At 44.8% G+C, this 23,991-nt stretch overlaps 2 protein-coding genes across 5 annotated transcripts; one reads left to right on the top strand and one right to left on the bottom strand.

The window, feature by feature from the left end:
• Positions 1–173: 173 nt before the first annotated feature.
• LOC138635984 (echinoderm microtubule-associated protein-like 4) lies at positions 174–18,461 on the top strand. Of its 4 annotated transcripts, XM_069723739.1 has the most exons (24): positions 174–517; positions 1,481–1,666; positions 3,420–3,540; positions 4,217–4,414; positions 5,713–5,853; positions 6,754–6,779; positions 7,143–7,178; positions 8,419–8,542; positions 9,364–9,513; positions 9,599–9,668; positions 9,751–9,861; positions 10,049–10,144; positions 10,252–10,386; positions 10,874–11,009; positions 11,506–11,654; positions 11,848–11,973; positions 12,750–12,881; positions 12,954–13,021; positions 13,114–13,202; positions 13,302–13,399; positions 14,359–14,446; positions 14,556–14,654; positions 14,935–15,065; positions 15,589–18,461. In XM_069723739.1, the coding sequence occupies exons 1-24, from the start codon at positions 493–495 to the stop codon at positions 16,036–16,038; spliced, it is 2,985 nt and encodes a 994-aa protein (XP_069579840.1). In that variant the 5' UTR covers positions 174–492; the 3' UTR covers positions 16,039–18,461. The 4 variants fall into 4 exon arrangements, with proteins under 4 accessions (XP_069579840.1, XP_069579841.1, XP_069579842.1 ...); XM_069723740.1 differs by lacking the exon at positions 7,143–7,178; XM_069723741.1 differs by lacking the exon at positions 4,217–4,414 and having other exon boundaries at positions 176–517.
• A 3,746-nt stretch (positions 18,462–22,207) lies between these two features.
• Positions 22,208–23,530, bottom strand: LOC138636002 (uncharacterized). The gene is made up of 3 exons (XM_069723778.1): positions 23,405–23,530; positions 22,734–22,835; positions 22,208–22,458 (listed from the first exon to the last, which is right to left on the bottom strand). The coding sequence occupies exons 1-3, from the start codon at positions 23,448–23,450 to the stop codon at positions 22,373–22,375; spliced, it is 234 nt and encodes a 77-aa protein (XP_069579879.1). The 5' UTR covers positions 23,451–23,530; the 3' UTR covers positions 22,208–22,372.
• Between the last annotated feature and the right edge of the window lie 461 nt (positions 23,531–23,991).

Below are 23,991 nucleotides of genomic sequence, written 5' to 3' on the forward strand. Positions count from 1 at the left end.
CAACAAACAGACCAATCAGCACGTCGTCGATCAATACATCTGATTGGTGCCGAAGTCACTTTCTGTGTGGTGTTTGAGTGCGGTGACGCTGAGTGACCGCGAGGAAGCGCTGCAGAGTCCGGAAGTCACATCTGCAGTCAGACTGAAACCCCCCCACCCCTCCTCCTCCGGGGGAAGCGCGCGCTGCCAGAGCAGGCGGAGTCGGAAGCGCGCAGCAGCGTCGGTCCGTCGTGTCTGAGGCTCCGCGGCTTCTCTCCTCTCCTCTCTCGGCTGTCGGATCCTCCGGAGCTTCTTCTTCTTCCAGCCTGCAGGAAAGCGGCGGATTCTCGGCCTCGCGGACGGACGGATCTGGCAGGCTGCACGACGGGGACAAACTCGGCTCGGCTCGGCTCGCCTTCCCCCGCTGAGGTGGAAAAACCCGGACGGAGGCCCGCAGTGTGCGCTCAGCCTCCCGCAGGCCTCCGGCCCGGACTGCCGCTTTTCTTCCGGAAAATGGACGGTTTCACCGGCAGTTTAGGTGAGTTCTGGCCGCCGCTCGCACCCCGAACATCGTCTGGTCACCTGTCCTTGCAGCCGCGGGACGGTGGCATCCGCACGCGCCTCTGGCGGCTTTACACGTGTCACTGCTGTATTTATCAAAAAGACTGCACCGCCCCTCCGGTGGCTGCAGGGCCACAAAACCAACGACTCCTCATGATGGAGACTGCAGAGTCCTGGACCCCCCGAACATAAAGACTGGAATCTGTAGGGGTCCGGTGGAGTCCGGTAGAAGTGAGAGCGCCATGTTTTACTGTCTGTGTTCACATGTGCAGCATGTGTAAACATGTTCTCCTGGTCTTTACTAACCTGGACCTACTACACCGACAGAAACCGGATCCAGCTGAATGTGATCAATATGATGCAGCAGGATTCTGATGTGAACTCATCCTGATCAATAAACGGGAATTGAAAGTTAAAAAACAAAACATGAAACATGTTGAACGAGACGAACATTCAGCGTCATGACACGTTTAATTTCCCGTTTATAACAGGACCAGATCCTGGACAAGGTCCTGGACGAGGTCCTGGATCTGGTCCTGGATCTGGTCCTAGATCTGGTCCTGGAGCTGGTCCTGGAACTGGTCCTGGAGCTGGTCCTGGAACTGGTCCTGGATCTGGATCTGTTTGCTGTCTGTCAGGGTCCTCATAAGTGCAGCAAGATAAAACTGAGTTTGTGGTTGAGTAAAAAATGTGGACTTCCTCCCTGCATAAGTCAGCTGACCTGAATTAAGAGCTGTGTGTGTGTGTGTGTGTGTGTGTGTGTGTGTGTGTGTGTGTGTGTGTGTGTGTTGCTGACATGCAGACACATGCATCAGCCTTCAGGTTTTCAGTTTGATGTTCAGTCAGTCTGTCCACATCAGTGTTTGTGTGATCATATAAAACAGAACCTTAGAAGATCACCTAGGACGTATGTTCATGTCCAGTGTGTCTGTCCCTGTAGATGACAGTATGTCTGGAGCGAGTGTCTCAGACGTCAACGACCGTCTCTCAGCCCTGGAGCTTCGTGTCCAGCAGCAGGAGGACGAGTTGACGGTGATGAAAGCTGCTCTTGCTGACGTCCTTCGTCGTCTCGCTGCCTCTGAAGATTCCGCTGCCGCGGCAACAAAGAAACACGCCGGAGGGAAAGGTAAGTCTGTGTGTTGCAGGTCGTCAGTGTTACTTGTTGTTGGTGTTGTCGCTCGTCTGTGTTACTTGTTGTTGGTGTTGTCGCTCGTCAGTGTTACTTGTTGTTGGTGTTGTCGCTCGTCTGTGTTACTTGTTGTTGGTGTTGTCGCTCGTCTGTGTTACTTGTTGTTGGTGTTGTCGCTCGTCTGTGTTACTTGTTGTTGGTGTTGTCGCTCGTCTGTGTTACTTGTTGTTGGTGTTGCCGCTCGTCAGTGTTACTTGTTGTTGGTGTTGCCGGTCGTCGGTGTTACTTGTTGTCTGTGTTGTCAGTCGTCAGTGTTACTTGTTGTTGGTATTGCCAGTTGTCGGTGTTATTTGTTGCCGGTCGTCGGTGTTACTTGTTGTTGGTGTTGCCGGTCGTCGGTGTTACTTGTTGTTGGTGTTGCCGGTTGTCGGTGTTGTCGGTCGTCAGTGTTTCTTGTTGTTGGTGTTGCCGGTCATCATTGTTACTTGTTGTTGGTGTTGCCAGTCGTTGGTGTTACTTGTTGTCTGTGTTGTCGGTGTTACTTGTTGTTGGTGTTGTCGGTCGTCAGTGTTTCTTGTTGTTGGTGTTGCCAGTTGTCGGTGTTACTTGTTGTCGGTGTTACCAGTCGTCGGTGTTACTTGTTGCCGGTCGTCGGTGTTACTTGTTGTTGGTGTTGCCGGTCATCATTGTTACTTGTTGTTGGTGTTGCCAGTCGTCGGTGTTACTTGTTGTCTGTGTTGCCGGTCGTCAGTGTTACTTGTTGTTGGTGTTGCCGGTCGTCAGTGTTACTTGTTGTTGGTGTTGCCGGTCGTCGGTGTTACTTGTTGTTGGTGTTGCCGGTTGTCGGTGTTGTCGGTCGTCAGTGTTTCTTGTTGTTGGTGTTGCCGGTCATCATTGTTACTTGTTGTTGGTGTTGCCAGTCGTTGGTGTTACTTGTTGTCTGTGTTGTCGGTCGTCGGTGTTACTTGTTGTTGGTGTTGCCGGTTGTCGGTGTTGTCGGTCGTCAGTGTTTCTTGTTGTTGGTGTTGCCAGTTGTCGGTGTTACTTGTTGTCGGTGTTACCAGTCGTCGGTGTTACTTGTTGCCGGTCGTCGGTGTTACTTGTTGTTGGTGTTGCCGGTCATCATTGTTACTTGTTGTTGGTGTTGCCAGTCGTCGGTGTTACTTGTTGTCTGTGTTGTCGGTCGTCAGTGTTACTTGTTGTTGGTATTGCCAGTTGTCGGTGTTATTTGTTGCTGGTCGTCAATGTTGCCAGTCGTCGGTGTTACTTGTTGTTGGTGTTACTTGTTGTTGGTGTTGCCGGTTGTCGGTGTTGTCGGTCGTCAGTGTTACTTGTTGTTTGTGTTGCCAGTCGTCGGTGTTACTTGTTGCCGGTTGTCTGTGTTGCCGATCATCAGTGTTACTTGTTGTTGCCGGTCATCGTTGTTGCATGTCGTTTGTTGTTGCCTTGTTGTTGGTAGTCGTCGGTGTTACTTGTTGCCGGTTGTCTGTGTTGCCGATCATCAGTGTTACTTGTTGTTGCCGGTCATCGTTGTTGCATGTCGTCTGTGTTGTCGGTCGTCAGTGTTACTTGTTGTTGGTATTGCCGGTCATCTGTGTTACCAGTTGTGGTTGTTACGTGTTGTTGGTGTTGCCGGTCGTCGGTGTAACTTGTTGCCGGTTAGTGTTACTTGTTGTCGGTGTTACTTGTTGTCAGTGTTGCCGATTGGTGTTGCCGATTGTGTGTGTTAACAGTATGCTGCCCCATGCAGGTGGAGCTGCACTTCGAGAAGCCTACTCAATGTCCTGCATCGCAAATGGAGGGACATCTGGACGGAAGAGAGACTCAGCCTCCGTCACCAGGAAGGAGACGGTGTCCTCTGCCGCCAAAAGGTAACCAGAGGGGGATGGACGGACACACGAGGTCGGATTTACGTCACGTTTCAGTGGGATCGGTTTCATGTTATTGATGTTTAGTGACAAACTATCTGCTGCCATCTTTACTAGTTCTGGTTCTACAGAGTCTGCAGACCAGATCCAGACCAGGTCTAGACAAGATCCATCTAATTAGTACCATCAGAGGTCCAGACCTGGACCTGGTCTAGACCAGCTCCACCTAATTAGTACTATCAGACCAGGTCTAGACCAGATCCTGACCAGATTCATCTGATCAATACTATCATACTAATCAGTGCCTGTTTCAGGACCCTGTTCTCTCACCTGTCAGTCAAACCAAGTAGAATTCAGTCGAATCAGTCAGCAGGTGGAAATGGAGAGAGACAATCAGTGGAAACCCAGCAGGTCAGGTAGAACCGATAAATACAGTAACGCCTGTAGAACCAGTAAACCCCGTAGAACCGTTAAACCATGTAGAACCTGTAAACCCCGTGGAACCTGTAGACCCCGTGGAACCTGTAAACCCAGTAGAACCTGTAAACCCCGTAGAACCAGTAAACCCAGTAGAACCGGTAAACCCTGTGGAACCAGTAAACCCTGTAGAACCCGAAGAACAAGTGGACCTCGTAGACTCAGTGGTTGTGGTCTCTCATGGTCCTGGTTTTGTCCACAGTGGGACAGACAAAAAGAAGGAGGTCAGCAACCAGCGGTCTCAGATGGAGGAGATCCAGGAGCATGAAGAACCTCGTCACCCAAAGGACTCTTCCCCCTGTCCCTCCTCCCCCCACCCTCCCCAGACCTCTCAGACCCCCAGCCCACAGAGACCGGCCCAGTCCTCCGACACCAGTAAAGGCCACGCCCCTCCCAAAAGGTTCCAGTTTGTTATTTGTCAGCCGCATCTGACCTCACTTCCTGCTGACGCTTCGCAGACACCACTTTTTCAGTGGCTACTAACCCCGCCTCCCGCAACCCAGTCCTCCTTTTCTCCGCATGTTTTCCATGTTCCTTATGTTCTCCGGGTTCTCTCATGTTCCTTATGTTCTCCATGTTCTCCCATGTCCCTTATGTTCGCCGTGTTCTCCCTGTTCTCCCATGTTCCTTATGTTCTCCGTGTTCTCTATGTTCTTCCATGTTCCTTATGTTCTCCATGTTCTCCCATGTTCCTTATGTTCTCCGTGTTCTTCATGTTCCTTATGTTCTCTATGTTCCCTGTTCTCCATGTTCCTTATGTTCTCCCATGTTCCTTATGTTGTCCCTGTTCTCCATGTTCTCTGTGTTCTCCATGTTCTCCCATGTTCTTTATGTTCTCCATGTTCTCCCATGTTCCTTATGTTCTCCCTGTTCTCCATGTTTTCCATGTTCCTTATATTCTCCCTGTTCTCCATGTGCCTTATGTTCTCCCTGTTCTCCCATGTTCCTTATGTTCTTCCATGTTCCTTATGTTCTTCCATGTTCCTTATGTTCTCCATGTTCTTATGTTCTCCATGTTCTCCCATGTTCCTTATGTTCTCCCTGTTCTCCATGTGCCTTATGTTCTCCCTGTTCTCCCTTTTCCTGGTGTTCTCCTTTGAGCCTTACCTGAGGACCTCCTCCTTGTAACTCCTCCTCTCTCCTCCAGCAGGCCTCGTGCAGCCTGGGCATTGAGTTTCTCATGTATTCCAGCTCACTAATCTGCTCCTGGGTTGTGTGTTTGACTTTGTGCTGCCGAGTTTGGTTCCTGTGGAGGAGGAAGTCTCTGATCTCTGAGTTAAATCTGCTCGATGATGACTGACATCAGTCTGAACTAAACACATAGTTAACATTTCAAAATAAAGGCTGCGTTCCTTTTTTTCTGCCTGTGATTGGTTCATTGATCAGTAAACATCAGTAAACACATGTTCTCCAGACTCTGTTATCCTTCAGTGTGGACTGTTCCACGTGTTTTTCAGTGGACTGTTCAGACATTAAATAATTTAACTTTATTAAAATCCACGAGACACATTAAAACTGATCAGAGATCAATCAAGATGAAACTCAGTGACTCCTCTTCCTCATCTCACATGGCAGGACTGCGCTGACTGACTCTCTCTGTGTGTGTGTGTGTGTGTGTGTGTGTGTGTGTGTGTGTGTGTGTGTGTGTGTGTGTGTGTGTGTGTGTGTGTGTGTGTGTGTGTGTGTGTGTGTGTTTAGGGGTCCGAGTGTGAAGCGGTCCTCGGGTATGGAGCGTTCTCAGAGCAGCACCTGGGAGAGTTCAGAGGAGAACAGGAACAAACTGGTGAAAGCTGCGTCCACCTCGAAACTGCTGTCCAAAGTGGTGAAGAACGCAGAGAGGTACACACACACACACACACACACACACACACACACACACACACACACACACACACACACACACACACACACACACACACACACACACACGTGTAAATACATCTTATTATTTTATCAAGCGTATTTAATGTTGTCATTACAGTACAGTACAAGTATGTAGTAGAAATACTATAACCACAGTACTGTAGTATGTAGTACATGTACTATAACCACTGTGCTGTAGTATATAATATAAGTACTATAATCACTGGACTGTAGTATATAATATAAGTACTATAGCCACTGTGCTGTAGTATATAATATAAGTACTATAACCGCTGTGCTGTAGTATATAATATAAGTACTATAACACTGTGCTGTAGAAGTACTATAACCACTGTGCTGTAGTATATAATATAAGTACTATAACCACTGTACTATAGTATAAGTACTATAACCACTGTGCTGTAGTATATAGTATAAGTACTATAACCACTGTGCTGTAGTATATATAATATAAGTACTGTAACCACTGTGCTGTAGTATATAATATAAGTACTATAACCACTGTCCTGTAGTATAAGTACTATAACCACTGTGCTGTAGTATATAGTATAAGTACTATAACCACTGTGCTGTAGTATGGGTTAGGAAGGAAGTAGTTTTAAGTATTTATAAGTCAGAAAGCTGTTATCAAAATAAAAGCAGTATCATTAATGTGTTGTCACAGCTTCAGTCAGCGTGGATGGCTTTATCAGACTTCATAAATAAATGTTAACGATCATTTGATACAAAGACGTCCAGAAAAGTAAAAGTAATTCCAACAACTGTGAGAAGAATTACTGTGAGCGAGTGTGATCGATCAGCTGTTAAAATAATAATCAGCAGTCTGATGGACTCATTTGTTTTCTTCTCTTTCAGACACAAAGATCCAGTGGTCAGCCAAGGTAAATACATCATCTTCATCCTAAACTAACAGTAGTCATCCTCATCCTTTGTAACAGCCAATAGAAATCCAAAGCCTCCGTTAGCACTGCCTCCAAGACATTTAAAACATTTTTCATTGGTTCCTGTAGTCTTTATTTTTCATCTCCTGTTTGAGTCTCAGGGGCCGTGTTGTTGTTATGATTGTTATTCTAGTTGCTGTTGTTGTGGTTGTTATTTGTGTTGTTTTTGTTTTCCTTTATATTGTTAATATTGTTGTTTGTGATGTCACTATTGTGTGTGTGTTGTTGTGGTTGTTGTTTGTGTTGTTATTGTTGTTTGTGTCATTGTGGTTGTTGAGTGACGATGTCTTTGTCTCAAACCAGCCAAAATGTCGACCCGAGAGAAAACTAGCCAAGCTGGTAAGTCGTGATGAGTCGTCGGAGTGAGCTAGCAGGCTAACATGCTAATAGCAGCTGAATGAACACTTCTTGTTTCTGCTCCTAACCAATCACATCTCTTTCTCTCTCTGCTTTACATCATCAGCCTCGCTCACCCTCCTGCTCTCTCTCCTTCAGACTCTTAAGGTGATGTCACACCTGTCTGTGGCTCTGCCCTCTGACATCATTTACCTCCATATAAGGTCAAGCAGCAGTTCCAGAAGTTACATTTGCCCAAAAATACTCACAATTAAAGGTCAATGTGAAGACATGATTGGACACTGATGTCAGTCACACGTAAACGTAAAGTCATTTGATATCAGCTACCTGAGATACTTTGTTTACGATACTGACTCTATGGAGGTAAATAACAACAAAAACCAGTGGTACTGCGAAGCAGGTCCAACATCCCATAATTTCTGTCCGTTATTTGTAACTAACAAACATGAAGTTGCTCTTCAACCAACCAGGCTTCTCATTCCAGCTCTTAGCTTGCACATAAAGGGGCGGGGTTTACAGCCTCTGACCAATCACAAAAATGGACAGGTGTCCTGTAGGTGAACAAAGACAAACTGAGACAGACATGAAGAAGTTAATGACATCATATAGCTTTCTGTCATCAAAGGACATATGACTGACCTGTCCATCATTAGAGGACATGTGACTGAATGTCAGCTCCACATCGTCTTCTCACATCACCAATGTCACTGATTGGTCAGTGGGTGGAGCTTTCATACCTTCTGATCTTTTTATCTGGAGCAGGTTAGCTCTGCTGTACCAGTTACCATGGCGATGTATCCCATCTTTGTAGTCCTGAAACCCAGAGGTCAATGTGAAGTTACCATGGTAACGTCAGACCCTGCTTTACAGTACGGACCTCTGGTGTTTGTTTCTGCGCTGCTTCACCTGCACGGCATCGTCTCCTCACCTGTCCCACCTTTTTCTCACCTGTCTGACTGTTTGATGTTTCTCGGTCCATGTTGAACTTTTGAGGTCAGTCTGTCTGAGATGATCAGCAAACTGTTCTAACAGCTGTCTGTCATGTGACTGGGCAGAGTCGCCGTAGCTCGCCTGTCAGACCTTATTAGAACTGGACTGATAAAGTTTAATGAGAAGTTTTTAAATGTTGATTTTCTGCAGCCGACTCCAACAGCTGATCTCTACGTGTTCACGCAGCCGCCTCCCAGTGTCAGTCCAACTCTCATCCACATGTCTATTTCAGAGGGAAACCACATTAAGATGTTCATGCGTGGTCGGCCGATAACCATGTTCATCCCTTCAGACGTGGACAACTACGAGGATGTTCGGACAGAACTTCCTTCAGAAAGACTCAAGCTGGAATGGGTGTATCCTTCAGTCTGCACATAGGGGGCGCTCCGACCGACACACTCGCCAGTCATAACTATTAACTATCACTTTATTCAAACTGTCGGAAAAATGTTTTATAGAAAAGAACTGAGATTTAATACAGAACAGATGAAACACGGGTTCCTTTATTTGTATCATTAGGTAGATTTGTTCTGCAGTAAAAGAAGCATCACCTCGGCAAACATTTAGAAACTCCACTGAGAATATTCAAGCAAACAAGCAGATAAATCCAACTCAATAAAAGCACCATCAAATCACGTCATCCTGCTTCTGTCCACGTGAAACATGGGTTCCTTCAGCAGAACAAACCCTGGTTCTCATTTTTGGACACAGCTTCACTTCATGGTGATAACATGTTCCACACTGTAGCGTTTAAAGTCCTCGTATCACGAGAGAACATCCAGATCACAGCGGCTGCAGTGAGAGCAGACGGTAGAACCTGCAGTGAGAACCGACTGTAGAACCTAGATCAGGTTCCAGGATCCCAGGCTGGAATAAATCCTCAGTAGATTCTCAATAGATTCTGTGAAAGACTTCTTATGAATCCTCAATAAATCCCCAAGATGTGTTTAGTGGATCTCTGGTATAGAATGGGGCCTCAGTAGATCTCCAGTGGTTGACTTTCTGCAGGTATGGTTACCACGGTGATTGTAAGTCAATAGACCTCAGCAACTTTGTAGTAAACCTTCAGTAAAACCCCTGTAGGACCTCAGCAGACCTCAGTAGAACCCCTGTAGAACCTCAGCAGACCTCAATAGCTCTCCAAATGTTGTCCAGGTGTTTCCTTGACGACAGCCAGGTATGGTTACCGGGGCAGAGACTGCAGAGCGAACGTCTACCTCCTTCCGACTGGAGAGATCGTGTACTTTGTGGCGTCCGTTGTGGTTCTGTTTAACTACGAGGAGCGGACTCAGAGACATTACCTCGGACACACCGACTGTGTCAAGTGGTGAGAAAACACTCTGAATCACCTGCTGCTCTCCTATTGGCTGGTCTGTGGTGACAGTTAGTGACATCATCTCTCTGTGTGTCAGTCTGGCCATCCATCCTGACAAGATCCGCATCGCTACAGGACAGATCGCAGGAGTGGACAAAGACGGACGGGTGAGGACTAACACATTTTTATCTGGTTACCATGGTTACTACACACAAGGATGGCGTAATGACCACTGATTGTCCTCTTCAGCCGCTGCAGCCTCATGTCCGTATCTGGGACAGCGTCAGTCTGTCCACTCTGCAGGTCATCGGTTTGGGAACATTTGAACGAGGCGTCGGCTCTTTGGCTTTCTCCAAAGCTGTGAGTCTCACTAAGGTGCATCTTGGGAACTGTAGTCCATGGAACACAGAACCCAGATGGCTGGACTTTTCTGCATGTTTTTTCTGTCATTAATTTGTCACCTGATTTCTGAAATGGAAATTATTTATCAAACTCACTGTCTCTGTCTCTCTTTCTACTGTCTGTCTCTGCCTGTCCCCTGTGTCAGGACTCTGGTCAGCACCTCAGTGTGATTGATGACTGTAACGATCACATGCTGTCCGTGTGGGATTGGCAGAAGAAGTCAAAGGTCGCAGAGATCAAGGTGAGAACTGATTTAAAGTTGCACTTCCTGCTGTCACAGTTCGTCTGAAGGAAGCTGCTTCATGGTGGTTCTCACTGGTCTCTCACTGGTCTCTGGTGTCCTTACAGACCACTAACGAGGTGGTCCTGGCTGTGGAGTTCCACCCCACTGACCCGAACACCATTGTCACCTGTGGAAAGTCCCACATCTTCTTCTGGACCTGGACTGGGACCTCGCTGGCTCGTAAACAGGGAATCTTTGGGGTTAGTTCATTTAATGAAGCAGCACCGATCACTGCTGCTGAAAACTGAGGATCTGTTCTCTAACTGAAATCTGAAAAACAGAACACCTGGAAAATGACCAGGTGTCCGTGTCAGCCGGTGATGGAAAGATTCAGTTTGTAAAAAAAATGAATAAGGTTTGGTGGAGCTGAGACTGTGGAATCTGCGGATGAACAGGAAGCTCCGCCCACCTGGACACAAAGCAGGAATCGGACTAAAACTTTGAGTTACACTCGTGAATATAAACCTGATTGTTTTTCACCGTTTCACACTAAACCTGATATAAAACATCAGTTAATCTTTCAGAGAACTGAACTACAAAATCACTGAAACACCACAAATGTGACTGAAACACTAAAAAGTTTCATCTTGTTACAGAAGAACAAACTGACTCTGTAATCACGGTCTAACTCTGTATTCCAGGTCTAACTCTGTAGTCCTGACTTAATTTTTTCTCATGTCTTTTCAGAAATACGAGAAGCCGAAGTTTGTTCAGTGTCTGGCCTTCCTGAGTACTGGAGACATCCTGACCGGAGATTCTGGAGGAGTCCTATTGGTCTGGACCAGGAGTTCCGCTGAGACCCCCACTGGGAAGGGACCCAGAGGTGGGTTAGGGGGAGGGGCCTGTTCCTCTGTCGCTACTAATCTGTGAAGATCAAAGACAGGACAGACGGGAGGCAGCAGCTCCAACATCTGCGTGATTCCTCGTAATTATTAAAGCAGCATGTCTGTTCTTGAGTCTGGTTGTTTATGTTTGTTTAGGTAGTTCTGGTAGTTGTGGCTTTGGGAGGGGCAGTGGGAGGAGCAGTGGGTCATGCAGTGGGAGGGGCAGTGGGTCATATTCACACAGGAAGTTGAAGTAACAGGAAGTATTTTTTGTGATCTCCTGCCTCCCGCTGGCTGCTGTTGGAATAGCACCTTAAAAACAACAACAACAACTGTGTGAACACCCAGTAACATGCATGTTAACATGACGTGAAACATTCTGACAAACAGCACACGTATGTCCAACATAAGATGAGAGATTCAATCATGTGACGGGAAGAGTTTCTTTTTCCTTCAGTCAAAACACCTGAATCACCTGTGTATGTGTGTGTGTAGCCTTTCAGATCAGCCGGCAGGTCAAAGGCCACGAGGGAAGTGTTTTCTGTGTGTGTGAGATGAGGAGCGGAACTCTGCTGACTGGAGGAGGAAAAGACCGAAGAATCATCCTGTGGGACCACGAACTAAGAGCAGACCGGGACATCGAGGTAACACACACACACACACACACAGCAGGTGTTGCTGAGTCTTCGGCTGGAGGTTTTAAACTAGTCGTCCTCAGAGTTCAGAAGTCACGTTTAGATTCAGACGTCCAGCAGTAAAACCTCCTGAAATCAAACTCCTCCCTCCATGATGCAGTTTAGGTCACATGACTCTGAGGTCACATGACTGTGTCCACAGGTCCCGGATCAGTACGGAACCATCAGAGCAGTGTCTGAGGGGAAGGGGGACGAGTTTCTGGTCGGAACATCCCGTAACTTCATCCTGAGAGGAACCTTTAATGATGGCTTCCTGGTGGAGGTCCAGGTGAGATCACATGACATCATCTGCTTGCATCATAAAGGTATTCAGCTGCTCTTGCTAGTACTGCTTATTGATTCACATCATGTTCTTTGTCTAAATATTCTTCAGCAGGACTTTTTCTTTGACCGTCTTTTTACTGTGCAGCAGTTTACCTGCAGCCCCCTCATCACTCATGCCCCGCCCACATCTCTAATAACCTCAATTACCTGGGCCGACATTTTATTTATTTATTTGGCAGGTGGCCAAGTAAAGTATCTGTGTAGGAAATTATTCTGTCCAGCAGCAGTGAAAAATAAATACTTTGTGTTCAGGAACAGCTGCAGCTTCCCCAGACACTTTAATTTGAAAATCCTTTATGTCGGTGGCCCCGCCCCTTTCTCTAGGAGCCAAGATGGCGACCGTTTAGTGTGGAAAGTGTCCAGAGTTTCACACTTCTGTTTTGGAGTAATCTGAGAGCATCATCCTGGTACTTTCTGTACTGACAGACCGATTATCCCCGCTGATATTTACCATTTTTCTAATTATCAGTATTTTTTGTGTTCAAACGCTGATAAAATTAATGAATAAAAAATGTGCTGCTTTGGCTCTGATGCAGCCTCTCTCTTAGTCTGTAGTCACCACTTTGGTGTTAAGCAATGTCCCGCTGAGAACCTCTCTGCCACAGAAGCAGCTCGCTTCGCTTTTCTGTTCGCTCTGTGGAGAACAGAGAGGAGAACAGAGAGGACTTTTAATTGTGATGTGTTCAGGGTCTCTGTACCTTTGTTTTGTGATGTGTTCAGGGCCACACAGATGAGCTGTGGGGTTTGGCGTCCCATCCGTCCAGAGACATGTTTCTGACCTGTGCTCAGGACCGCCTCGTCTGCCTTTGGAACTCGGTGGATCACAGCCTGCAGTGGAGTCGCACACTGGAGGTGAGGGGCGGGGCATCCTGACAGGTGATGAATGGGCGATTGCTTGATGATTGACAGCTGTCTCTCCCTCAGGAACATGGACACTGTGCAGACTTCCATCCCAGTGGAGCTGTGGTCGCCATAGGAACGCACTCAGGAAAGTGAGTACAGATAATTTATGGAAGTCTTTCAGTCTGATGCTGTCTCTGTCTCGTGTCTCTGTCTCAGGTCACCCAACATGTCTCTGTCTCAGGTGGTACGTCCTGGATGCTGAGTCCACAGACCTGGTGGCGATCCACACCGATGGGAACGAGCAGCTGTCAGTGATGCGTTTCTCTGTAGGTGGGTGGAGTCAAATGTTTATAAATGAAGACGGTTTCCATGACAGCGTTGTGAGAAGACAACAGTTCCCAGCATGCCCCTCTCCCTCTCTGTGTGCAGATGGTAGTCTGCTGGCTGTTGGATCTCATGATAACTTTATTTACCTCTACACCGTCTCCGAGCGAGGACGCAAGTACAGCCGCTACGGGAAGTGTACCGTAAGTCTCCTTCTCAATATCTTCTTACTGTAGTCCCCTTCTGGGGATATGTCCACACAGGGTTACTACAGGGGCCAGAGGTTCAGGGAGCCAGAGGTTCATGGGACGGAGGCCACTGAAGGGGGGATGGTTTTCACCAAATCAATGTGAGGGAACTACAGTTCCCAGAGTTCTCTGTCAGTGCGATGGTGATGATGATGGTAATGACGATGATGGTGGTGGTGATGATGATGATGGTGATGGTGGTAATGATGATGACGGTGATGATGATGATGGTGATGATGGTAATGGTGATGATGATGATGATGGTAATGATGATGGTGATGGTGATGGTGATGACGATGATGATGGTGATGACGACGATGATGGTAATGGTGATGATGATGATGGTAATGATGGTGATGATGATCACTCACACTGCTCCGCTCCTCCTCCTCCTCCTCTGCTCCCTTCACTGGTTACCAGTAGCTGCCCGCATCCGTTTCCAAACATTGGTACTTGCGTACCGTGCTGCGAACAGATCAGGTCCAGTCTACATCTAGGACATGGTCCAACCCAGCCCCTCCCTCCACTCCTCCTCCTCCTCCTCCTCCTCCTCTTCTTCTTCTGTCCTGGCTCCTAAATGGTAGAATGAGCTCCCCAACAACATCAGGACAGCAGAAACTCTGAACATCTTCCACCACAAACTAAAAACACACCTCTTCAGACTTTACCTTGAACAGTAGAACTTTAGTATCTTAAAATAGAACTTACTGATAGAACTTTGTAGTTTGGCTTTCTGGAAGAAATTGTATTTTCTTGATTCTTGTTGTTCTGGTTTTGAACCCTCATGGTTGAAATGAACTTATTGTAAGTCGCTTTGGATAAAAGAGTCAGCTAAATGTAATGTAATGATGATGATGATGATGATGATGATGGTAATGATGATGGTAATGACAATGATGATGATGTTTACACAGGGACATTCCAGCTACATCACACACCTGGACTGGTCACCTGACAACAACTTCATCATGTCCAACTCTGGAGACTACGAGATCCTCTACTGTGAGTACACATCACTACTGTAGTACGTGTACCGTAGTATTTAAACTGTACTATTTGTACTGTAGTATTTGTGCTACAGTAGTGTGTAGTAACAGTTGTGTGTTTTCAGGGGACGTTCCAAACGGTTGTAAATTGATCAGAAATCGATCAGAATGTAAAGACATTGACTGGGCGACGTACACCTGCGTCCTGGGATACCATGTGTTCGGTTGGTACACCCGACAGTGTGTCACTGTGTGTTACTGTGTCACTGTGTGTCTGTGTGTGTGTCACTGTGTTACTGTGTGTGACTGTGTCACTGTGTGTTACCGTGTGTTACTGTTTTCAAACCTCCAACATGTTGAATAGTGGAGTATAAATTAATTATTCTTTAAACACTTGAACTCAGTTTATTGATGACTATGTCTCAGGTGTTTGATTGATGACTCTGTCTCTCAGGTGTTTAATTGATGTCTCTCAGGTGTTTGATTGATGACTCTGTCTCTCAGGTGTTTGGCCGGAGGGTTCAGACGGCACTGACATCAACGCTCTGATCAGATCTCACAACAGGAAGGTGATCGCTCTTGCAGACGACTTCTGTAAAGTTCACCTGTTTGCCTACCCGTGCTCCACCCCCAAGGTGACACTCTCTCTCTCTTTTTCACTCACTCACTCTCTCACACACACACACACTCACTCTCTCTCTTTCTCTCTCTCTCTCTCGCTCTCTCTCTCTCTCACTCACTCACTCACTCTCTCACACACACTCACTCTCTCTCTCTCTCTCTCTCTCTCTCACTCACTCACTCACTCACTCACTCACACACACACACACACACACACACTTTGTGACATGCAGCTCCAATGTGAATTTGCTATCAAATCAAGCGTTGGTGTTGCTGTGTGCCGGGAGACACGATGATGAATGATGCGTTCAGGGTCTCTGAGGCGGTGCGGTTCATCTGTGACTGAATTGATCCAGGTGATTGTGTCCATCACACAGCAACAGCATCAGTAATGAAGGGTTCGTGCCCACATGAAGAGAGAAGCACCAACATGGTTCATATTAATTCATTTTTTAAAATGAGTGATTTCAAGCCAAAGAAAACATATTGTGTTCATTGATCAGTCAACCAGTGATGACTGTGTTTGTGTGTCTGCAGGCCCCCAGCCATAAGTACAGCGCCCACAGCAGTCATGTGACCAACGTCAGCTTCCTGCACAACGACAGTCACCTGATCTCAACGGGAGGGAAAGACACCAGCATAATGCAGTGGCGTTTGGTGGAAAAATCTTCATTGTCTCTCAATGATGGCCTCATCTCTAACTCCGCCCCCCGACGGGCTGATCCCATCTTCGCCCCGCCCCATCTCTCTTCACCCACACAGGAACCAAACCCTCCCCCCACAGCCAATGGAACCCAAGAACCCTTTCTGGAAACCCCTCCCCCCACAGAGTTGGTCCCGCCTGCTTCTGAGTTAACCCCGCCCCACTCTGAGTCGACCCCGCCCCCATCAGACAGCACGGTGAGTCTGAAGGACAGCCTGGAGCCGAGTGACGACACAGCCACGCCCAGCGATGAGGGACTGCCCCCCCTGACTCCGCCCTCATAGACAGAGAATCCCTGTGTGTTCTTGTCCTGCTGTCTTTGTGGGGACCAGGCTCAGTTAAACACCATGAGGATAACTTTACGGAGTGAGGACATTCCGTTGTGTCCTCAGTCTGTCAGACCTTTGAATTTTGGTTCGAGGGTGCAGGTTTGTTATTAAAGTTAAAATTCAGTTCCGTTGAGGCATTCACTGCCCGTTTGTGATCTTTAGGTAGGGATTAAAATTATACAATAGAAAATGCAGTCGCAGCTGAACTCACATGAAACATGTATGTGAAGACGCAGCGTACTTCTACTTCCTGGGGACATCAGTGTCTCTGATGTCCATCACACTAAACCTCCAGAAATTCACTCCAAAAGACTGTTCAGAAGCTGCTTCAGAATCTGTCTGTTTTAAAGTTTTCTTCAGGATCACAGTGATGGGTGATGTTTGTCTGATTACCCATGATGCACTGCAAACAGAATCTGCTCACTATTATTTCTGCTACTTTCAACGGGACAGTATGACTAAATGGAAACAAATAATAATGATAGTGATGGGGCAGGGCATTTATTGTGTTTTTAGTGTCGGGTCACATGACTTATCTCGGCAATCAGAGGTGACGTCACAGTTTGAAACACCTGGAGAGTCTGAATCACCAGAGGAGAGAGTGGAAGAGGAGTATTAACCTGACACGTAGACACCCGACAGACCCAGAGTCACCGTCATCCAAAAATCTTTTCTTTGGTTTTATTTGTTTTTAAAATGTCACCACGGACAGGTGGGGACACCTTTACAAAACGCAGACTTGCAGAATGAAAGCTACAGAACAGGTGAGACAGGTGTGTCTTTGGTCCTTTTTTTTTTCTGCCAATAAGAGCAGAGAATTTGAACACAAAGTGTCAGAGAAAATGAGAGTCTTAAATATATATTTTTTAATCCTCGGGAGACAAAATATCTGATGTTTTTTTTCAATGTAAAATATTTCTGGATGAGGTGATTAAAATTCCTCTGCGGGCATTGATTCAACCCTAAAATGACATGTTATCCCCTGAAGGGGCTCAGATGTAACTCAACACCTTTTACTTTATTCAGTATGTGCGGATCAGTGAACATGCAAATAGTCTCCACCCACCACTCACCTGCAGCTCGATGCAGCTCCGTCCCCAGGTTGACAGGATTGGTTCCTCAGGTGTGTTTCTGTTCATGTTGTTGCGGTTCAAACGGAGATGATATGCCATATTGATCACTTATTTTACTCATAAAAACACGTGAATGTTGAAAAGTGGATTTTCTTTGGAGGGTTTATTTAACCCTTTAAAACAGATACTGTTTCAATTCTGACGTGTTTCAGCCTATCAGGGAAGGAAAAGTACCACAGAAGGCTTTTATTCCCAAACATACAGTAAATATGAACTCTGGAGGACAAACCACAGAATGTGGAGGTTTCAAAATAAAATTGAATAAAAAAATTAAAATATGTAGTTCTTTGATAAAAGTTGCTTTTTGACTCTCTTCAGTCTTAAATACACACAGCTGTTGTTGTTGTTTCGAGAGCCTCTCACCTGAGCCAGGTGAGCTTCAGTCCGGAGATTCAATAGATCGAGGCTGAAGTTAAATGAACTGATGTAAACAGGAAGTAAACAGAATGTAAACAGGAAATGTGGAACTTGATGCCGACCTCCAGATTACAAACTGTGACTGATTTATTACTTTTTTCTGATTATCTGACTCCAGAGTTGGCAGAGAACTGCTCAGAGTGAGATGTCTGTCTGACTGAGGATCTCTGCAGCAGTTGTTTGTATATACTGCAGATATGTGTATAATTCTGTTCACCATTAGGGGGCAGCAGCTCCTCAGCAACACTGTAAAAATACTTTGTCACGTTCAACACATCTCTTATCCAATCAGGTGACAGGACACTTAAGGTCCTCTCTTCTGATTGGCTGGTTTCCGTGACTTCCTGAATGATTGCTGGTGGTGTTTTTGTATCTTCTGGACCATTTCTTTTCAAAATGTTTTCTGAATGTCAGGATAATGATGTCACTCAGCGGGCGGGGCCTGCCAGGCAGGAGGAGGGTCATTCACGGGGTTTGGGAGGGTTGTTCATGTTGCCTTTTTAATACCTATATGTCTTCATCTTTTCTATGCTCGTCTCTCTGGCTTGTACAGAGTTCAGGAACTCACCTGGACATTCAGGGAGGTGTGGGGCATATGGTATGTGGGTGGGGTCAGGGATGGGGTCCAGGGTTATTGGCTTCTTGGGTTGTGTCTGGATTAAAGTGTTTCTTTTCAGTGTTCAGTAACAAGATTGATACTCATGATGATGATGATGTTGTTCATGTGACTGTTTTGAGCCAATCATGTCTTCTCTCATACATTCCTGTCAGATGACAGACTGTACTGAAGATTTCAACAAAAAAATGCAAATAAATGTAAGCATCACACGTGTTTTCATATCAGATGTTTTGACAGAAACTGAGTTATTTTAGAAAATGATCAGTTATTTCAATAATTAAGGCACCAGATTTACTTTTGTTTCACTATGTGGTGTTTTTTTTTTTTAAAATAATATTTAACTTCCATGTTCCATTCTGAATCAAGTTTTACTTTATGATTCACAGTGAACGAGTGTAATAACAGTTGATCAGTTAATCCAGTGACGGTCCAGGAATAGATCCTCACCTTTGACGGACCCGGCCGACTGCTGTCAGTTCAGCTTTGTAACGACCGTCACACCAAAGTCAGTCATGGAGTTCTGCTCTGTTTTGTTCTAGAACCAACGCTCATGTTGTACATGCTTCCCATCAGCAACATTATGAGGAAGGACCACATAAACTTCCGTTGTTCTGCAGATGACACTCAGTCCTATCGTTCTGTTAAAGTAGATGAGACAAATCAGAGAAACTGGAAGAACGTCTAAAAGACAAAGTTGTCAATGAGCTGTAACTTTGTAAACTCAGACAAACTGAGGTTCTTCTATTCTCCACCCACAGTGTTCCTCTGGAGAACACCGACCTCCAGCTCCACTGTGAGCCACTTCTCTGATGACGAGTTGTTCTTTCACACAGATCCCGTCTGGAGGACTGTGTTCTTTCATTTCTGTGATATGAAAAATATCAGGAACCTGCTGACTTGGCGTGATGCAGAACAGTTGAATCATGCTGTCAAGTAAAGATGAACCATGTTGGTTACTTTTGAAATATAATAGTTTATAGATGACTAGATAATGTATTAAATAATTTCAGTATTTTGGTGATTTCATCAAAGTAACTTATCACATCTGATGACTTCTCTACTAAACTGATCAATAATAAAAACATGTAAACAAGTCGACACTGATTACTGTAAAATTTGTATAGACGTTCAATAGAAGCTCCATTCCATTCCTCCAGTTCCTCCAGTTCCGCTGTCACAAGGACAGATACAGGAGATCATTCCTGATACAGGAGATCATTCCAGATACAGGAGATCATTCCAGATACAGGAGATCATTCCTGCCGACCGCAATAAGACTGTACAATAACTCACCTCTGGCAAAATCCATCACACAACAATAACACTGTTGTCTGTGTTTCTTGGTTGTTTGTATATTATATATACTGTACTGTATATACTGTGCATTTTAAATTTATATTTAATATTTTTTACTGCTATTTTATTGCTTTTCTATTATTCTATTATTATCTTATTGCTTCTGTATGCTGCTGTAGCGAAAAAATGTCCCCTCGGGGATTAATAAAGTAACTACCTAACCTAACCTAAACTCAAGTAAGTGTAACCCACGTTAGTTTCACCAGCAGCTAAAGGGTTAACTCACTGCAGTACCGACGGTAACCAGAGTGGCGCTGTAGTCTATGTTTTTACATCTAACCTGTCTGTCAGAAACGTGAAACAGCAGCGTCACGAACAACCCCACTTAACAATCTTATTTTCAAAAAAAAATTTTTAGCACGCTCCTGTGGAGGAGCTCTGTTTCTTTTACTTGTTCAGCAGACCGACTCCCGAGGAAGACGTTTCTGTCAAGTGACGGTCCGTCGATGTGTGTGAGGAGTCTCCGGCGAGTGGTCCATATTGCTAACAGTTAGCCGCTAGCTGGTACAGAGGAGCAATGTTATAAACCCGTTGATCAATTAGACAAAAAATATCTGAGGAGAAAAGAAAAACAACAGTCTGACATAAACATGTATATGTTGTTCAATGTTATAATTTCTGAGTGTCCCTGTGGTTGTGTGTAACGGCGTGTTTTTAGAGTTAGCGCCACAATCACGTGGTCAGGTGGTGAAAATAATGTTGATTAACTGGTAGATAAATAATGGCTGTTAGGGTTATAGGATAGAGCTCACTGACACTTTGAGAACATGTGTAACGTTTCTGTGTGAACAATATGTTGACATGTTAATATTGACCACAGTGTTTAGTGCAACACAAATTTTTGTACCGGTCATTTACTGCGTTTACTGTCATTTACATGCATTAAAAATGAAATGTAGACATTTATCAGGAGAAATAATGTACACCACTGACATCCTATTTAATTATGCTGGATGGACATTGTTTTTCTTCTTTTTGTTTTTGGAGCCAGCGATCCTCAGAAACCTGTTCTGTGTTGTAGTTTCACAGTTTAACCAGGATCCCTGATCATCTGTGTTGTTGATGGAGCTGCAGCTTCTTGGATTCTCCTGCCAGGACACAGACCAGTGAAGATACAGGTAGGAGTTAAAGGCCGACAGCCTACAGACACACAGTACGTATGTAGTAGACTGAGAGACAATACACTGAATTATATGGACTCTGTGAAACGTACAGCGACTCAGTTCATTATCTCAATTTGTTATATTTTTTTCTTGGCCAGAATAAATTACAGTTCAAATCTTTTGCAAGGTGTCAACATTTTTCATGTTTCATTCACACCCGGAGAGACTTGAAATCTTCACACTTTATATATAATGTGTTATTCTAAAGAACAAAACTCATCACAAAGTGTTGTTCACAGCTGATCAATAAGTGAGTGCAAGTCTCCATCAGGTTGACTTCCTGAGTGTTGATCAACTATAAGCTCTTTAAATCTTATTGACGACCGATCGACTCGCTGCAACGGACATCCATTTGATTGATAACATTTTTCTCAGCGATTACAGTAAGATTTATTCTGAATGAGATTTAATTTTATAATGACATTTATTTTATAATAACCCCAATTCAACAATTCCCACATCAGCTAGGAGGGAAAAAAAAAACTCCCTTTAACAGGAAGAAACCTCCGACAGAACCAGGATCAGAGGTGGGCGGAGTATCTGTTAACAGAACCAGGCTCACGGGTGGGCGGAGCATCTGTTAACAGAACCAGGATCAGAGGTCTGCCACCACCGGTTTGGGTGATAGGAGAGCAGAGAGAGAAAAACTGTTGGTGGAGATGACAATCAGAGAGCAGAGACATGCAGCTCCATGACGGTACATCTGCAGAAGAAAGAACCGAAAGAACCCCAGTGCATCATGGGAGGTCCCCCAGCAGCTGCGGTCTATAGCAGCAGAACAGCAGGATGGTTCAGGTTCACCTGAGCAGCTCCAACTATAAACTTTATCAAAAAGGAACGTTTTGAGTCGACCCTTAAAGCTCGAGAGGGTTTCTGCTGCTGAACACAAACTGGGAGGCAGAAAACTGAAACTCTGATTTACATCCTGCTGGTGGAAACTCTGGGAACCACAAGCAGGCTGAGAGAGAACGTTGATTTGCAACAACTTTTTCAAGGATTTTAGAAATAAACATCAGGTTGTAAATTGGTCTGTAGTTTCCTAAAACAGCTGATCAAGAGTCGGCTTTTTAAGTAAAGGTTTAATTACAGCCACTTTAAAAGCCTGCGGTACATAGCTGGTTACAATAAGATGTATTTTGTAATGAGATCTATTTTGTAATGAGATTTATTTTGTAATGACACCTGTAAGTTTCCAACACTCAGTCATCATGTCAGTGAAGTTCATCAAACGCTTGACTTTCCATCTGATAACCATAGAAACCTTTTTCAGACCCAAGTGATGACAGACTTTGATGATCAGTCAGATTTATTCTCCTGATGCCTGAAATCAATTGAATGCATTCAGACTGCAGTTTATTTAAATAAAAATTCATACAGCAGTTTATATAAATATACTTTCATACTACAGTTTATTTAAATAAACAATCACACTGAAGTTTATTTGCAATGAACATCTGCTCAGTCAGAAGTAGTTTATTAAACTCAGGATTCAAAGTCCAAAAACTGTAAATATTCACGTTGACACAGTGTTTTCTGGGAAACTTGCTTCTTTCACATCATGTGGTTTTGTGATGTCAGTGTTTCCCTGGTCTGTGATTGGCTCAGGCGTTACAGTGGTTGCTGTGGCAGCAGACCCAGCCCAGCCGAGAGCAGTTCACCAGCGGAGTACAGCCTTTTTCTCCGTTATCTACAAGGCAGATGTTTTATAAACTTAATCAATGCAGTCAGTGCAGATTTATTTAAAGTTCTGCTTGGCTGATTTAATGTCACATCAACAAAACATGAAAGTGTCAAAGTGATTTTTAATCTATCCAAATAAACATGTAAAATTCAGATTCACAGGAACGATCAATTTTCTGTTTAAGTTAATCTGTTGTCACACTTTATTTTCATTGCAACTGACCTGTAGGACTAAAAAATAAGAACAAAAACTGTGATTCATGCGTGTCCTGCAGCACTCACCTCTGGTGTAGCAGGCTTGTTTCTCTTTTCCTTGGCACTGCAACAGCTGGTTGTTCACCATCAGGAAGTCCTCACCGTAACATTCGATGTAGAACTTCCGAGCTGCAACACAGAGACACACTCAGTCAAATGGAACCACACACCTGCTCCACATCTTACTTTTGGGAAACGAAAGACGAGGTTCCAGGTCCGACGTGATTTCCTGCGGCTCCAATTTTGTAACAGGTTTACTCAACAGACCTGTGACGCGTTAGACGTTGAAACAAATTGGTTTTGTTTCGTTGTAGTTTCATGCTGCGTCTGTTTCTCAGCACTCTGCTGATTCTTGATGTTGAGTTAAATTTGTTAAACCTGTTGCTCAGAGGGAGCGCCTCAAGCTGTTTAGAATTTCTGTTGATGTTTGCATTGTTGTCAGCTGACTGAAAGAAATGAATGCAACTAATCAACAGAAGTGAAATTCAGTTAGATAAAGTGATTTGTTGATAAAACGTCTTCATTCCATTTCACAGCACTAATTAAAAACGCTTAATATTACAATACACGATGTTCACCTGTCTCCCACTGCCCTGATTAATGCAGCGGTCAGCAACACGTATACAATAATATTAATAATAAAAATAATTCCTGTAGTAAACTGTCACCATGGTTACATTGTGAAGAGGTGAGGTTACCTGAGCACAGCGGCAGCAGGAGAAGCAGCAGCAGATAAAACTTCATGTTTCTGGTTGTAGATTTCACTTCAAGCAGCAGTGAATGATGTGCGAACACAATCAATGTGCACTTTTATCCTCTGCTGAAACAATAATACACAAAGGTGAACAGACAGATAACTGATCTGAACACAAACTGTACTGAACTCATGAAGGGTCACAGACATTGTCGTCCCTTGTTTATCTGAACTTTGCTCTGTTCCAAATACCATGACTCAGCAAGATTTCTGATAGTAAGCTGGTTCGCTGCAGTCATCAGTCAATTTAAAGTTTCAAGTTTTATGTTTGTTATATCACAATAATGTAATGGGTTAGGGTTAGAGTTAGGATTTAAGTATACAGGTGATAACCAGAAATAAAATGTCTGATCCTCAAATAACTCCCAGAGGAAAGGTAGTAGAGATCTGAAAGTTGGTGGTAACCCTAACCCTACTCGGATGACTTCAGTAATCAGATTACTTTAGGGTTAGGTTTTCAAATTTCAATGACAACCCCCGCCCCCTTGTGGCCCCTCATTGGGTCCAGCAGTTTGTTATAGAGGGTCAAGG

The sequence above is a fragment of the Brachyistius frenatus genome, unplaced genomic scaffold, assembly GCF_029030835.1.
Source record: "Brachyistius frenatus isolate BFR_SWC_R1_liver_20210118 unplaced genomic scaffold, ASM2903083v1 Contig_344, whole genome shotgun sequence".
Taxonomy (NCBI): domain Eukaryota; kingdom Metazoa; phylum Chordata; class Actinopteri; family Embiotocidae; genus Brachyistius; species Brachyistius frenatus.